Source organism: Vipera berus (genome assembly GCF_964194415.1).
Source record: "Vipera berus genome assembly, chromosome: 3".
Taxonomy (NCBI): domain Eukaryota; kingdom Metazoa; phylum Chordata; class Lepidosauria; order Squamata; family Viperidae; genus Vipera; species Vipera berus.
Genome location: NC_138204.1, coordinates 105,332,937 through 105,347,751, shown reverse-complemented (window position 1 = coordinate 105,347,751; position 14,815 = coordinate 105,332,937). Strand labels below are relative to the sequence as shown.

Sequence of the window (14,815 nt, the reverse complement as noted above, 5' to 3'; positions counted from 1 at the left end):
CCCTATTAACTTTCCTTGTTGAAAGCTGCCCGGGAAGGATGCAAATGGCAATGATGTGACTCCCAAACACCAGTATTGTTATAAGTGCGAGTCACTTGCCAAATGTCTGCACTGTGATCATATGACCCATGCAACAGTCATAACATCAAGGAATGGTGTAAGTCACTTTGTGTAAGTTATTGTCACTTTGAACGGTCACTGAACTAATGATAATTAAGTCAAGAACTACCAGTGTGTAAGAAGACACTCCAGCAAAAAACAGCACCCTTTAAGCTGCATTGTATTATTAAGTCACCAGGATGAATACATTAATTTTCTTTTATCCATTTCAATTTTGCATATATATATACTTTCAGAGATCTATTTTGGACTAACGTGGATTTTTTATCTTCTCTAACTTCCAAAAATTTTCTAAGCATTTCCTGTTTTGGTACTTGAAGGCGTCCAAGTTTTAAACTCTCCAGCAATAGAAAAACAGTGTAATTAAAGTCTGCTGTTACATTAACACTTTTTGGATTCTCCCTCATCTTTTCTTGCTTTAGCCTAGAATGATCTTTAAGAATTGTCTCATTTTTTATTTCCATATTTTTCTTAGAATACCAATAACTATGCTTAGTTTTCTTTCTGTTTTCCTTTTTTTAAAAAAAAGCTTTTTCATGCCTTGGTTCTTTCTCCTTATTCCTGTCTCTACCAATGGTTTCAAATAAGGATGGTTTAATGACTTGGCACTCTATCAGTGATATTCTTCACCTCATCAGAGTGGGCTGATAAGCATCAGTAAACACTGCTACTGCATTTCAGTCTGTAATCAAAGTACAGAATGCATAGAAAGGTAGAGTGAAGTCATTCATGGCTTCAATGTTTTCTATCATACACTGCTTTAAAAGGATTCTTCTTATAGTAAACTAGTCAGTGAAATCATCCCTGTTAGTTTGATATCATGAGTCTAATAATGCTGAACCAACGCTGTTTCTGCCTTCCTCAGGCAAAATGCTAGTGTTAATGCCTTGACAAAAATAGTCTCCAACCTTCACTATCCCTGCCTTCTCTCTCTCTCTCTCTCTCTCCCTCCCTCCCTCCCTCCCTCCCTCCCTCCCTCCCTCCCTCTCAATGCTCATAAATGCCCTTTTCTACACTGTCTGTTTTGCATAATTAACCAGAAGGTGGCACCAGATCACTTCAGCAAAATGTTTCTGGTGATCTAAAACTCCATTCCCAGCTGCCAGTTGTGCTAAGGGAGATATGGCCAGATATTCTTTCCTTTGATTTCTACTTGCCTATATTATTGTATCAGTAAGAGAACAGATCAAACAGACACTTGTACATTGAGATGATTTTTATCCCTTTTTAACTCAACAGCAGATGTAGACTTTAAGCCTGACAGTCCAGTGGGCATCATTTGAAATCAAGAGGGCCTTATTCTTCTGAGAAGTGAAAGATTATTCCATGGAGATACTTTGCTCATCATTTTATACAATGATAATTCTTCTGTTATTTGAAATAGTTTTAAAGATTCAGAAGGCTATTTTTCTACTGAAGGAAGAAGAATGGGAACAGTGCATTAGTCTTGAGCCTCATGGCATCCTGTCAACTTTCTCTATCAACATGGAGCATATCTCCATGTTTGACTGTTTTTACAGTTACCACTTCCTTTTCAAGCTCATAGCAAATAAAACATACAGTTCAGTCCTTTTCACAGAAATCATTCTCCTGGCATTGTTTGTGACCAGAATCTCTCCCCTTATGGAATTTCACAGATTTTACAATACCCAGCAATCTTAACCTTGAGTGGGGAGACCATTGACTCAGACAATTGGTTCAGGGAATGTGTTTCTTATGATGAGTTTCTATAAATTACGTAAATTAAATAAAGCTAAACGTTGCCCATCTAGCCCACAAACATTTATTTGAAATTATCAGGAGTAAACATGGTTGATTATATATAGACAACATTATAGTTTAGCTTTACATTTTCATTGAGAAAGACAAAATCACAATCTTACTCAAAAGGCAGAGTTATTTCACCTGCGGTCAGAAAAGTTAATTTTATTCCTCTTAGTTTAATATATCAAGAAGACTTGGAATATAAATGCTATTTCTCTTAGCAGAACCACACTGAATTCAGTAGGAGCAGAACCTGAATCTGTTCATATCCAGTTTCCTGGGAGAGCATTTTAATCTGAGGAAGTAAATCTATTTACTGCCTCTTAAAAAATGTCTCATTTCTTTTTCACTCACTATTTCTTTTTCACTCACTATTTTAAAACAGAAAATCTGTGTTGCTACTGTCTCTTCTTGATCCAGGAATTCTTCCATGTTATTATTCTATTTAAACCAATTGATAAGGTGATTTTGAAAATTTATGCTGATTGATATGATACTTCTGAAAATTGGATCCAACCAGGATCCAAGTAATTCTTTCCAGATTTTTCTATCTATTGTAGCAAGCCTCAGTTCTCTGTTTTTATTCTTAATTTGTTACTGAAAAGATGGTCTATTCTTAGACCAGACATGTTAAACGTGTGACGTCACATGACGTCGCGCAATGTATTGGGACGGTTTTGCCACTGGGGTGGGCACTGTTTCCGGATAACGCGTCCGGTCCACAGGCTGGCAGTTTGACACCCTTGTCTTAGACTGTCCTAAATCAGAGTAGAGTTTAACCTCTTCTTAGATGCCTCTTTTGCATCAAAACAGGAAAAAAAAACCTTTGCATAGTATCTGTTCTGTTTCTCGATTGTAGCTTAATTTTAATATGTGCATTAATGCAAAAGTAGAGATGAAAGTCACATTGAGAATGTAATCCACAATATCTGTAGAGTGGTTAATATTTATACCTAAAACAATTTAAGCAAAGTAAAATACCCTATCTTCACCAGAATTTTCTTTGAGTTAACCATTAAATTCTCCAGTATGGTGATCCTACAAGTCTGATTGTGCCTAGCTGATTCTATATTCTACCATACTTTGAGTACATTTTTTAAAATAAACTAATACTTTTTAGTATTAGAGAGTTAGTTTGGTGTAGTGGTTAAGGCATCAGGTTAGAAACTGGCAGTGTGTTTCTATCCTACTTCAGGCACAAAACCATCTGAGTGGTTTCGGCCAGTCACTCTCAACTATAGAAAGTTTAGTTTTAGTTTAGTTTTAGTTTTATTATATTTGTATACCGCCCTTCTCCCGAAGGACTCAGGAAGAAACCACGGGCAAACAATTTTCCAAAATCTTGCCAAGAAAACTGCACAGACTTGTCCAGGCAGTCACCAGGATTCAAGACTGATTCAAAAGCATATCTATTAACATTAACTATCTAGAACTTAGCTGAACTGCAGAATATTACCTATGAAATAAATCATAAGTGTTTGCAGAAGGGTGGAAAACTTCACCAATTCATTAAAGATTTTTGTCACACAATCATGTAAAAAATCACAACAACTAAGACGTAATAAAATACTCAAATGTCTAAATGTTTTTCTCTGATAGATTCTAGTTTAGCATTTGAACCTTGCCAATATTCTTTTCAGTTCAGCTGTCTTCTATACTTGAATTATTCTTACAGAAAAAATCAAGAGGATATATGACATCAGCTACTAGGAATCTTCATGTTAGGGTCTTAACACAATTGGTAAGTAAACTTTTTGACAAAGGGGTTAAAAAGTAAGAAGATACATCCTCCATTCAGATCTCACTCACATATCAGTACTTATGCAAATTGGTAATTAACAATCTTGGCTCTCCATCTCAGTAAACATAAGAATAATGAAAATCTACAGAGTGACAGAAGGTTTTTCTGAGTTTTCCTTTTTTTGCCCATACTGCTTTCACTTTCCATGAGCAGCTTAAAATTGTTTGTAGCATGGTTGGTAAATGATGAAAGCTGGTTGAAATATCTTCTAATATATTTAGGAGGCTGTAGGTAGTCTATTATCTTTCAGTATGAATGCAGATTATTTTAATAAATATTAATAAAGAATATGCATTAAGCATTTTCCAATGTAGAAAAGTTCTGATGGTGTTCCTCATTGAAAGCACCCACTTTATGGAACAGCCTCTCTCTGGAAATGAGATTTCCTCCCTCTCAATTAGCCTATTTAAAATGGAACTATTCCAAAGAACCTTTGCAGGTAATTGGGGTAGTGCTACCTTGTTTATTTTTTTAAATCTACTATTATGTTTATTTCTTTACCAAGGATATTTCAGGATTGTACATTTTGATGTCTGTTAATATTGGTAATTAAGAGGATTGTTTGGAAATTACAATGATGTGGAACTCCAATAAGCAAAAAAAAAACCTTCACGTTTACAGTTATTAAAGATAGAATGGAATTGGCTAACATATGTAATATTTGTGATTTCTGCCTATTCACTGTTTCAGATGCAAAGTACAAACTCCAGATCAACAGCTACAGTCCAAATCTGCAGTGGCTCCATAAATCTTAAAGGAGCTTTAAAATGTAAAGCTTACATCCATAATAACAAGCCTAAAGTTAAAGATGCAGTTCAGGTATTTTTACTATCCCTCAACTTTGAAAAAACTAGTTGTTTTCATGATCCAGTCAAGATCTCTGATTTTGCTAGCAGTTAATATAAATAAGGGATATAATTGCAATAGTTCAAATTTCTTGCGCAGAGGTTCCATGCATGCTTTTCAAAAATGACAAAACAGAACCTCAAATCTATATTAACCCTCCCTAGTTTTGTCATTTATAGTCCCATTATATCTTCAAACATCTGATTATGTAACAATCATTTTGGGGATACTATTGACAAGATGAGCATAACTGGAGTGGGGTGATGGTCTTAAACATTGTTTTTTAATGGAAGTGTAGCTAATTTTAAAGGTTTTTTTCTTCAAGTTAAGATCTGGGAGGTGTTATTATATGGGGTGGGGGTTTATGTCTCAATGGTAGTCTATGTCTAGTCATCATTTCTTTATGCTATGTTTGTACAAATAAGTCCTGGATTTGTACAAATGACTTTTCTAGCACAGTGTGATATATGACCATAGCTGGTGTCTGAGGAAATGAAAGATGATGAGAATAAGGAGCATTTCCTGTCTTTAATGTCAAACTATCCATATAAGAGCACCATGGGGAGTTCAATCCATTTTCAGTATCTGCCTGATTCCTATAAAATGATAGGTACAGTCTTCCTCTGCTGAGGGAAAAATAATCAGATAGGATGCACATTAGCAGGGGGCTCTCTTCAAATAGTTTAATCTTTTAAAAAATTACTGTGGCCAAAAGACTCTATTGCTATTTCTGTGGCAATCTCCCAAACTGGTCAGAAATCTTGCCTAGAAGGCGGGCTGAATTTTCACGGTGTGTCATGTAACCTGTTTTTTTTATCACTCTTTTCTCTGCAAAGATGGATGCATTTGGTTTTCTTCAGAGTCAACATCCCTGACAATGATTTCAACTCTTTTATAGCAGTCATTAAGTTTATATTATAAGTTTTAGAAAGAGTACGTATTAGGAATATATCAAACTGGGAACAAAATGTTGCAGAGGAATCCAGAGCACTTCATTTCTTTCCCTGAGCCCATGGATCTTCCAAGGATTGGCTCAGAATGGTGGATTTTGCACATGCATAGCTTTCATACATGTTGTTCTGTGCTTCTTTTGTAGGCCTTGAAGAGAGACATAATAAACACTCTCTCTGATCGTTGTGAAATATTGTTTGAAGATCTGCTTGTCAATGAAATACCAGGAAAGAAAAGTAAGAGAAGTAAGGAGCCAAATAACCCAGTCGTATGCTTTTAAAAATGTAATATTGTTTCCCCAGACTAATTTTATTTGAGCTTATTTCCACATAGGTGTGTGATTTTTTAGAAAGTGCATCAACATTGCATGTGCATTCTATACATTTTCTCTAAAAATGCACTTTTTATAAGTATTTTAATTCTGGACTTCTCTGTCTCAATAATTAGAAAATGGGTAAGGGATGTGTGAAGAAAACTAGAACCGATTTGGCATTTCTGACAAACTATGCTGCCCCATATTAAAGAAAATTATATTAAGCATCCCAGCATTATACCTGGAATCCCTGTAGTGAAAAGTGTGCCAACGTGTCTACAGGGAATTCCAGACACCTTATCAACTTAATTTACATTTATATTTTTCTCAGAAGCTGAGGATCTCCTGTTGTCTTTGCAGAGCTGGTCAAGCAGACATCTATGGCCTCTTATAATAGAAATTGAAACAGTTTCTCTTGCCTTTTTGTTTCCCTACACTCCTGCATGTACTGAGTAGAAATAGACAAGTATTCACCATCCTAATTTACCTGTTTTTGGAAAGCATTCATATTTAACTAATATGGCCAAGTCACTTATAATTTTTAATTAACTCTTCAGGTAGCATCTGTTGTGTATATATCCAAATGCTATTGCATGTTATATGGTACATTTACTGTTGAAACATAAATCTTTCAGAATTACTTTCCTTTTCTCAAGATATTCCACCCCCATCCATGTTTCCTTGTTCCTTAATGTCCTCTTTTGGTCTCACAGATTTCAATGGCAAATGTTGCCAATGACTTATATTCTTCTTTTGCAGCAAAAGTAACAAAGTCTTTTGATTCACTGTGTTCTAACTTTTATGGAGAATATGTCTTTGATGACATGGATTAGAAAGATATTCTAACCTCAGTTATATACTCTGCCCAGCAAGCAGTACTTGATTAGAAGTATCATTTTTTTAAAATCTATGTTAGATAAAACTGTCTTTCCTCCCTCTTTCTATGACGAGGAGCATAGAGATGAGAATTATTGCCATTGTAGTAAAATGGTGCAAACGCTCAAATTTGCTTTGTGACAAGAGAAGCCACACATCTTTAATAATATTGTAATAATATAATAACAAATCATATTTATGGCCTCTTCATAGGACATGCTTAGCAATCAGCTTCTAAGCACAATTAGTGTTTCACCCTCTCTTGGGTCTGGATGCTGTTTTAGAGATTGGAGCCTTTAATCCAATCTTCCAATTTTTAGAAGGCTCGCAACAGACTATCAATGGATGCTCACAAGTCATCAGAAGGAATGTACTGTAAATGTGTTTTCCCCATACACTGCCTTGAGGGGCTTTTGAGGGTGAAGTAACTATCCTTACCATTCTTCCACTCTTAAAATTTCCTTATCTCCCTGAAAAACACAATGAAACAAAAAGCCTGGACATAATTGTGCTGCTTAACTTCAAATTGAGGTTTGGCAGCATTGACTCCCAAGTGCTACTGTCAGAATCCATTTATATCCCATTCATAAAATCCTATATGTACTAAAAATCTTACAACCCCACTGGATTCTGACATTTTCCCAAGGAAGAGAAGAGAAGATGTTAATAGGCACAAGGATGTTTATTCAGCCTGCCAGGAGGCTGTCTTCAAAGACCAGGGGGAGAAACTTTGAACTAAAACAACAAAGGAAGGGGGGGAAGAGATCTGGTTTGTATCTCCGATTTAAATCTCTAAAGGAAGGGAGTAATTGTCATAAAGACATGAGAGTTCCCTCTTTCCCATGGAAGGATTTGACACCTGAATTTTAATTGATCCGGGACAAACCAGATGGCTTGAAGGGAGGGGGTTCGACCGGGGACTCTTTAAAAAGTACCAAACTGTAACACAGTTTCAGATCCTGTCTAGTATTTCCATCTCCAAACATGTTTTAGTAAAAGCTCCTTTTGGACAATTTCTAGTTCAAGAGTTCTTTCTTTCCTAAGATGTGGATTGGGGTGGGTCCTGACAGCTACCTTTGCCTCAAGAGAAGAGTATATATGTAGCTCAGAGTTGAATTATGCTCTCTGGTGCTCTCTGAATTTGGTTGTTTGCTTGCAGACATTTCATTACCCAACTAGGTAACATTATCAGTGCCTTTATCTATTAAAAGTTTCATGCAACACTCTTCAATGCACTCTAAAAATATAAGAAGTAAATTGGATGCTGGGAGCTTGCTGGTGTATTATGCTTATTCAAAAGTATTAGTGATGCTATATATGTGTTTCAGTCATATTATATGAGATGTCTTACAATATTAAAAATTATGTGTTTATTCATAATTTATGTGAGCGTGAACGGGATATAGCTGTTAATGGTTTTTTTAAGTAATAGGGATTCCTTTTCCTTTTTTTTAGATTCTGAAAGGGAATATCACATCTTACCTTGTAGAGTTTTCACTCCCATTGTGGGATCCAATGTGTTGCTTTGTGATTATAAATTTGGTGATGAGACAATCAGGGAAATTCAGGAACGCTTTCTTGAAATGATGGATCAAGCTGTTCAATCAGATGATTTGCATATTGCTGAGGAAATGAATTCAGGTAAATGTAGCTGCTTAAGAATCAGATTGTTTTCTGTTGGGAATTATTCAGAAACAAAACTTGAAAGTGAAGCATATTTTAATTCAGAGTCCTAAATGTTCAGTATTTTAAATGGGTTCCAAGTGCACATGATGTATTTGTATGTCCAAAACATTTCCCTGTGATATTTGAAGGAAGTTTTGGGGGGGTTCTTTCCCACTTTTGAAACTTGTAACTAAATGAAAACACTACAAATTCACTTTCTTGACTAACATGAAATGAAAAAATTCAGAAAATGAGTTCACAATTCTCCATTCTCCCAAAATCCTTCATACAAGGATGGTGGCTTCTTAGACAATAATCATTTCGAAAGAAACAAATGCTAGGATGATTTTCTGGAAATTATCTCAATATCCCAATAAGTGTTATCTGCAGTTGTATAATCTTTGCAACTGCATAATAGTGCACTAACAATAATAATAATAATAGAGACCTGCTTTTTCAGTGCATTGTTTCTCAATTGAGCTCAGTGACTTCTGCTAGATGTAATTTATTGCATTGAATAAAACCTGCTAGTTTTAATATTTATTTAAAACATTTTAATTATGTTTGAACTATAGTTTTGTCAAACATGATCCTCTGAACAGCTGATAATTTAATAGGTACTTCACAGATCTGTATTTTAGGAACTTCTGTTTCTTATCATGAACAAGTAAGATATACATTAAGTGATTTGACTTAGTCTCAGTCTCTATTTACCAAAGGTTTTGAACAGAGAAACACAAATCAGATTGTGGGTTCCTCACTGAGGGCAATCTCTTCCCTTTAATTTATTCTTAATCTAGTTGAAGATTTAATGAATCCAAGAATGGACATTCTGGTCCTACAGGACAGAGTAGCCATGACTTGCATTAGAATAGTTGTGATTAAGATGATTTCCATGGCAAGGCAAGCAGGATTGTTCCATTGAGTTTTGTTATGGACAAAAACTGAAATACATTTGGGCGATGCAGTGGAGATGTTTCTTAAACTTTGTTTGCCAGTTTCATATTTATTTCTTTGTTCCCCATTCTGGATATTAAAAAGTGTACACAAGCAAAAAAGTGTAAAACCATTTGGTCAGTTGCTGATTTTACTTCATTTTATACTGACATTAATAGCTTACAGCATATTAAGAAAGACCATGATACTGCCAATATTAATAGCACTTCTAAGTGTACCTGCTGTGACACCTGATAGCCACTGGGATATTCAGATTTGTAAAGGAACATTTCTAAAAAGTTTAGTAAAGGTAAAGGTTCCCCCGCACACGCGTGCTAGTCGTTTCCAACTATAGGGGCTGGTGCTCATCTCCGTTTCAAAGCTGAAGAGCCAGCGCTTGTCTGAGGACGTCTCCGTGATCATGTGGCCGGCATGAATAGACGCCAAAGGCACACGGAACGCTGTTACCTTCCCACCGTAGTGGTCCCTATTTTTCTACTTGCATTTTTACGTACTTTTGAACTGCTAGGTTGGCAGAAGCTGGGGACGAGTAACAGGCGCTCACTCTGTTACGTGGCACTCGGGATTCGACCCGCCAAACTGCCGACCTTCTGATCGACAAGCTCAGTGTCCTAACCCACTGAGCCACTACGTTTATTTATTAAGTTTATTTCTATATAAAAGTAAGGGACATGTTATTCTAGGACACCATCCTAACATTTACATTCAACATTGTCTACTAGAAAATATCTTGGTAGAATTTCCAGTAGGAACACAATACTATGATTATGCCTCTTAATTGCTTTCCTATAAGTAAGTATTTTTTTTGTATTTCTGATTGGTTACAGTGACAAATACTCCATTGTGTTAAGTAAACTAACTTGTAAAATGTATTTTGTTGATTCTTATATTTTTGCAACTATAGAAATGTTGACTACTTATGTGCAGAATAATTACTCCATGATTTTAGTAATCATTGCACTTGTTGGCAATTCATAACATGGAGTTCATAGTTCTCTCGTCTTAAAATGCTGTTAAGTGTCCTAAAATTCAAACCTCACTTGACTCCATAGTTGCCTGCACCTGCAGGTTGCTAAACAGTGACAGGAGGATGAGTGGTAAATTCCTTGGGGCGGGGGCGGGAGACTATGGAATGAACGAGAGCCTTCTGTTGCCCGCAAGACATTATCCATCAAGGTCAAGTTATGAAAAACATTTGAGTGGTGCAGACAGTCTTTCCCAAAACAAAAGGAATGAACTAAGTTGGTGAACTATGAACTGTGGGTGGCCCGGAATGGGTAAAGGGGTTTTACCTGTATAGGTTTTCACAAGAAAATCCCAGAACTGACTTTGCTTCTGCTGTGTCTAGATGGATCTTTCAATAAAGCTATACCCTTGGTCATCCTAAAGAGCCAGGAGTTTCTTTTGTTGAATATGCCAAATGGGACAGTTGGCAGAACAGTTCAGAAAATATAGCTTACATGAATTAATATAAAAATAGATTAATACCATCTCTGTTTATACATCCTTTCAAATAATAATAAGTATAGCACAGAAGTGTTGCTGATGCTGAGGTTTATGCCAGAAATCTTTGAGAGAATTTTGTGTGAAAGAAATCATGTATATTTGGCTATACATAAATGGGAAGGAAAATTAATAATAGAAGACTGTTTTCATCTCCTGAATTTTTTCAAAAGATAATGAAATTCATTTCTTGTTCAGTTCTTTAGAGTTCTGGGCATTTAATAATTACTAATACGTGTCTTAAAAAATATTCTATATATTTTATTTGGATATTCTGAGTTTAAAGGCAGTGATGTCTAAGTAAGACACAGGGCTGTTTAACTTGTATGCAAAATTAAATTACGCAACAAAAAAATGCATTCATAGACTTGGTGTTTCCATCGTGGGCTTTGAAAAAAACATTTTTTAAAGAGTTTTGATGAAGAAAAGGAACATTAGGTTAGAGATGAAGTTCAGGCAAGATACAAACACATGCTTTTGCCTCTTTTCTTTTAATTTTAGTTGAAGTAAGCCTGCTAAAGGAATTCCAAGATAATGCACAAACAAAGCAAGTGACAAAAAAAGTGCTGTTGAAACTACATCAAAATATGGGTATGCGTATTTTAGCTTTTGCTCCTGAACTACTTAAAATATTTATTTTTAATATGATTTATCACTTTCCTTGAAGCATTCTCATGCAGTCTTCTTTACATTTATGTCTAATTGTTTTAATGGTTATTTAAGATTGTTTTAATTATTGGTTTTATTGTACACTGCCCAGAGTCACATTTGTGAGGTGGGTGTCTATATACTTAGGTAGATGGATGGATGGATGGGTGGAAGGATGGATATATGAGAGAGAGGGAGGGAGGGAGGGAGTCCATCCTCATTTAGCAACCAATTCCAGTTACAACAATGATGAAAAAATAACTTTGCAATCAGTCCTCATATTTATGACCGTCTCAAGCAAAGGGAAGTTGAAGTAAAACCCTTAAGTACAATTGCAGTTTCATTTAGCAATCACTTTGCTAAGCAACCAAGTCCTAAAGATTGTTATACGAGGACAACCTTTGGAAGATAGATAGATAGATAGATGATAGATAGATAGATAGAGAGATAGAGAGATAGATAGATAGATAGATAGATAGATAGAGAATGAATGAATGAATGAATGAATGAATGAATGAATGAATGAATGAATGAATGAATGAATGAATATAAAGAACACACATTGTCTATTGACTCAGTTCCTTTGGTTCCTGATTTTCTAGCATTATTTTGCTGGTGCAGCTATTCCTTATTTTCTTAATATACTTTTCTCCTGCCTGAGGAAGCCCAGAATAGATCCACAGGAGAAAGTCTATAAACAATGTACTAGAAAATTAAACTAGTAGCTGGAGATGAATTAAAGTAGAATTCATTTGAAATACCAGTTTGCATTATCTTTCAAATTTTTTATTTCTTTTCAGGAATGGTGATAGCAGTGGCAGTGGCCTTATCTGCAGTAGCTTTCTCCTTTAACTACTTCAGCGATTAAGTTTCAGAAAGCAAGAACAACTTCAGAACTCATGTCATTACAGATATACTGTGAGGATGCAAGCTTCTTGAACTGAATACGTTAAGATATCTTGTCATCTAACAAAGCAATACATGGCTCTAAAACACAATGATCTGTTTCTGCATGAAAGTAATGTAGGTGGTATACATTGCTTTTTGAGGAAAAGCGAGAACTCACACTGACAACTGGCACAAAAAAAAGATTAATTTTTCACGGGACATCTGAAAGATAAGACACCAATTTGAACTTTCTGCTTACTTAATAAAATGTATAAAAACCCTGCTGACATGATTACTTGTGCTTTTTTAGGAAATGCTGGAACTGTATGATAGATAATATAAGTTCTGTTTTTTTAATGAACCCATAAGTGGTGTTTTTTTTCAATTACACACTGTGATTATTTATCATCCTTGATTCATCTACAGCTGTCCTAGAGTATATGTGAGTATACAGTATGTGTACATATGTATTTATTTCACAGTACAGATAGCCTGTGTCAACCATGATGGATACCGGTGACTCTGTTATATAATAATATAACATGGAATAAAACAGTTGCTATGATGGAAACCCCAGCCAAGGGCTTATTGGAATACAATATATTTTACTTGCCTGTGAAATGCAAAAAGAATAACTATACCTCTGAGAGAGATTCCAGAGATTGGGGTCTATTACAGAGAAGGTGTGTCATTATGCCAATGTTCTCTTCGTGATGCTGTCAGAAATTTGTATGCTGCTCCATTTCAGACTCTCTCTTACACATTAATGTCTCTTCAACTTATAACAGAAAAAGTCAACAAATAAGGGAACATCTTTAAGAGATTCTGGATGTATATATACAAAGATGCCTGTTACCAGGATTATGACTGTGTTATAAGAAGTCTCAAAACAAAATACTTTACAATGCTATCTTAGGAAGAAAGCAGTAAATAATGATGGAGAATACTCAGGAATGTCGTGGGTATTCAAAAGCTTATTCACTCTGGGAGTGTCCTCTTGAGGAAGTGTTCCGTTTAGAATTCTTTCCCCGTTCTCAGTGCATTATGTCTGCCAGCTTTCACTGGTAGTCATTGTTAAAACTTGATCTGAATTTTATATTCACCTGTTCTCAGATTATTATCTTTCTATTCTTATATATGAAATAACCACAATATGGGATGGATGCCATTTTAGTGACTTTGAGGCTGGTGTGATTCATAGAAGACTTGACTTGTCCTTCTTTGGAAATGGACACAGAGACATTAAAATAGCCTAGAGCAAAACATCTGATAGGGGTTAGGTACCAGTTCTGCCGTCCCTCCAAATTAAGGGCAGGAAAACCTAGTTCTTTTCTTCCTACCCCCTCATTTTTCTGCAGAAAGTGAATAAGACACCTGTCAGAATGCCTTGAGAGAACCCAGTTTAGAGCCATCCTACTCTGTTGAAATAATGGCTTAAAACAAGTAAAGAGCAGGATCATGCTTGCCCCTTCTTGGGCTTGCCTCAAGTTTCAATAGCTAAGAGGAAAATAATGAAGTGTTGCTTCATGAAATGACAGATTTTCTCATCTTCTCTGCCAATACAACTGCTGATTTTCAGACTACAGACTTAATAAATTACTTCATTAGAGATTCTTAACAGCATTAGAAATTCTTACAACTTTCTGATGCAATTACCCTTCCACTCTCCATGTCTTCTATGATTGTTTTGGTTAATACCACCTCTTGTTTGTTAATCCTACATTTTCCACTGCTTCACAGTTTCAGCAGTAGCTAAGTGTAGGCTGCAAGTTTTGTTTTCCTGCTAATTCTATTATAAGGCTACTTTAGATCACTGTTACATTGTAAGTTAGTTATTTTAAATAACAATAATAATCTTTATTGATTAGCCCATGAGCCATATCAAGGTACTTATTTTCAAGTTTTAAAAATATCATTCCCTTTCTGGTAGCATGGTTAACTCATTTTTTGACAAAGTGGAATATCACATGTTGGGAGTAATGCTGATTGTTGATGGTGGAACCCAAGCTAAACATGATAACTCAGACAAATTCTGTGTGTAGCCAGGATAAAACTGATCAATGATTACCTTTGATGGAGCCAGAATGAAGGTGATGTTTCTTGATCTTTCAGCAGGTTGTGAGATAATAATTCAGAGGAAATTGTATAAATCAGATTTATTGTTTATTGTTCCATTGCTGCATATTTCACATTTGTTTGTGTGCTTGGGGTTCTTGTTCCAGGTACATTCACCTAAATAATGCATTAAACATGATACTTTTATCTTTTGAGAATTTAGAAATTGCTGTACTTTAAACTTCTAAAAAGTGAAGTAGTGATCCCTCCTTTCTTTAAGATGGCAACCAATACAGGCAGTACTTGGTTAGCTGAGTGACTTTATGATGGATTTAGGATATGGTGGAAGTTAATATTCTATTTTGACCTTTTGAGTGTTGTAGTTGGGATTGTTTGTTTTGTTTTTTTGCAATGGAGGATGACTCCTG

General features: G+C 35.5%; 1 protein-coding gene across 10 annotated transcripts in view; it reads left to right on the top strand.

Moving 5' to 3' along the window:
* The window catches only part of ODR4 (odr-4 GPCR localization factor homolog), a 42,568-nt gene that overhangs the window by 11,651 nt on the left and 16,102 nt on the right, over positions 1-14,815 (top strand). For 7 of the 10 annotated variants that reach the window (XM_081323225.1, XM_081323221.1, XM_081323224.1 and 4 more), the window contains 6 exons: positions 3,560-3,625; positions 4,376-4,504; positions 5,628-5,727; positions 8,127-8,312; positions 11,298-11,387; positions 12,245-13,015. In XM_081323225.1, the coding sequence (XP_081179351.1) occupies positions 3,560-3,625; positions 4,376-4,504; positions 5,628-5,727; positions 8,127-8,312; positions 11,298-11,387; positions 12,245-12,312 (639 nt within the window). In that variant the 3' untranslated portion in view covers positions 12,313-13,015. The remainder of the gene's footprint in view (positions 1-3,559; positions 3,626-4,375; positions 4,505-5,627; positions 5,728-8,126; positions 8,313-11,297; positions 11,388-12,244; positions 13,016-14,815) is intronic. The other 3 variants (XM_081323222.1, XM_081323226.1, XM_081323227.1) reach the window with 2 other exon arrangements.